Source organism: Phytophthora parasitica, assembly GCF_000247585.1.
Source record: "Phytophthora parasitica INRA-310 unplaced genomic scaffold supercont2.3, whole genome shotgun sequence".
In the NCBI taxonomy this organism is placed as follows: Eukaryota; Oomycota; class Peronosporomycetes; order Peronosporales; family Peronosporaceae; genus Phytophthora; species Phytophthora nicotianae.
Genome location: NW_008648989.1, coordinates 1965444 through 1967648, shown reverse-complemented (window position 1 = coordinate 1967648; position 2205 = coordinate 1965444). Strand labels below are relative to the sequence as shown.

Below are 2205 nucleotides of genomic sequence, written 5' to 3'. Positions count from 1 at the left end.
GTCAACGCCTTCTCCCGTTGTGCGAATGTATGCCACTGGGTGAGCTACATAGGAACCTGGCCATAAACGTCGCACCAATTCCGATACAGTACGGAACTCGATCACGTTGGACGGTACGTCCACAGTCTCCCTAGGGACGTAGTCTTCTGGGCCAACCGTCTGGACAGTAGGGATGCCCTCCGAGATAGACAGCACATCAACGTAGCGGAACTCGGTGAGTTTCTTAACGTGCACAGAGCCCAGGAAGGCGAGTATACGGCGGTTGATGGCCATTGTTGAAACCAGAAACGGGTCGCTTGAATAGGATAAGAGTCGAACTTCGTAGGGAGATTGAAATTTCCAAAATGAGACTACTATGTAGCTGTGCCCCACCGGCTACGCTATTTCGAGTTGCACTGTTGCAGCATGCGACGGCATCGTTCACAGAATGACATTCTTGGTTTCGCCTCCAGTCTTGACGTAACTCCTTCTTGCTGCTGGAAATAGGAGTACCCAGTCTAAGCGGATACGTCCACTTTCCGGTTTTTTTTTTTAATTTGTTCTTAATTGCTCCATTGGTGTCTGTCACGATAACACCGCCGACTTGTTAGCTTTACGCGGGTCTTTTTCGCCGGGAAGAAAGGAATTCGGCATCTCTCAGGCAAAAGTTAATGCCCAGCACCACAGTCTCACAAACGACACTGTGCAGGTCGATGGACATGTCGGCTGCAGCAGACTTGTCCGAGAGCATGCTGATAGAGACGGCAACAACGCGCATGGAGAACTGGTCGGAATCCGGCTCCGATGCGATGACACCACCTGGCGTGGCTGAGCTTAGCCCGTACGGTGTCAACTCGTTGTGTGGACCCGTCGCACGCTTGCCAGCACGTAACAGTGAACAGAGTAAGTTGTAACGATTGGAGTTCGGGTTCGTGCTGTGGTAGCCATCGGTGACAGTCATGAGCGGAGCCGAATTTACACCACTCTCTCCGCGTTTTGAGGTAGCGCTGTCTGGATGTCTGGCGAGTGATCGCCATTGGATGAAAATGATGTTCCCTTGTAAACCTTCCGGAATGCTGGAGGAACTAACTGCTCATTCCACATACACATCCAGTCCGTTCACTGCTCAGTCCAATCTCTTGATTTCAAATCCGCTGAAAAGTTTGACGACTCCTGTAGATGTAGATTTGTTGCGTGAAGGTTGAAGACCAGTTGGGCACATGACAGCAGTCTTGTAATCTCTTGGCCGACGAGGTGGCTGGTGCTGTGACCACCTATCCATGCACTCGCAGACTTGTTATCAATCCAACACCAAATGTGAATAGGCCCAAACCCCGTTTGGCGTAGGAGCTGTCACTTTGGACGTTAAATGAGTATTGCAAATACAGTACTTAAAGCCTTTCGAATGCTGATGCTAAACAGCGATGCATCATAGGGTTTCGACGACCCGTTAATTGGTAGTTATTCATCATCCATTCGTGTCACGGGGCAGCTTCAGCACGTAGAGCAGAAGGACTTGTCGAAGTGTTGGTGAAAGAAAGAGTGAACATTAATGAGCAGTTAGAAGAAAACTAAGCTAGAAAACTCTATACTGATGCCTAGAACATAGTACAGGTTGGCAATTGCCAACCGTTTCATAAAGGCAAGTTGCCCTTATTAAAATGCATATTATGCTTTATATGATTCGTGAGTTAGAGACGAGTCTAACTTCATCATATCGGAAACGAATATATTGCCGACCTGCAGGGTAAAGAACAGCCACGTCTTCATTGCCCACCTCCCTAACCCTTCTCGTTTTGATTGGTCGACAGGATTATGACAATTCGTATGATTGGTTATCTTACAAAATAAAATTGATGACTGGTTATTAATGCTCATACTAAAACCTAGTAACGTCGGAGAATTGATGATATTCACCCATAACTAGATTGACATCTGTAGCTAGCACACCCGCTATCAGACCGGTAGGAAGTCTAATCGCAGTGCCATTCTGCTGTAGTATTTGGATCCACATCAGATCTTGAAGCACTTCACAGGAAATGTAAATGAGATAAACGGCTCCATAGACAATGTAAGCGATGTATAAACACTCGTGTCAATCTACAACACAAACGAAGCTACCACAACAAGCCTAGAAGCTTCTCTAGCTGGTAACGTGACGAGAGCGTTGTACGAAGAACTTCGTTTAGCCTTTAAAGTGCTTTCGTCACTTTGTCAGGGAGAGGG

General features: G+C 47.2%; 2 protein-coding genes across 2 annotated transcripts; both read right to left on the bottom strand.

The window, feature by feature from the left end:
• Window positions 1-101: 101 nt before the first annotated feature.
• Window positions 102-197, bottom strand: PPTG_21112 (hypothetical protein; the record flags this gene model as incomplete). Its single annotated transcript, XM_008895565.1, has 1 exon — window positions 102-197. One exon carries the CDS (start codon window positions 195-197, stop codon window positions 102-104), a length of 96 nt encoding a protein of 31 aa, XP_008893813.1.
• Window positions 198-592: 395 nt separating this feature from the next.
• On the bottom strand, window positions 593-940 carry PPTG_01800 (hypothetical protein; the record flags this gene model as incomplete). The annotated part of the gene is made up of 1 exon (XM_008895187.1): window positions 593-940. The coding sequence occupies one exon, from the start codon at window positions 938-940 to the stop codon at window positions 593-595; it is 348 nt and encodes a 115-aa protein (XP_008893435.1).
• Window positions 941-2205: the final 1265 nt, after the last annotated feature.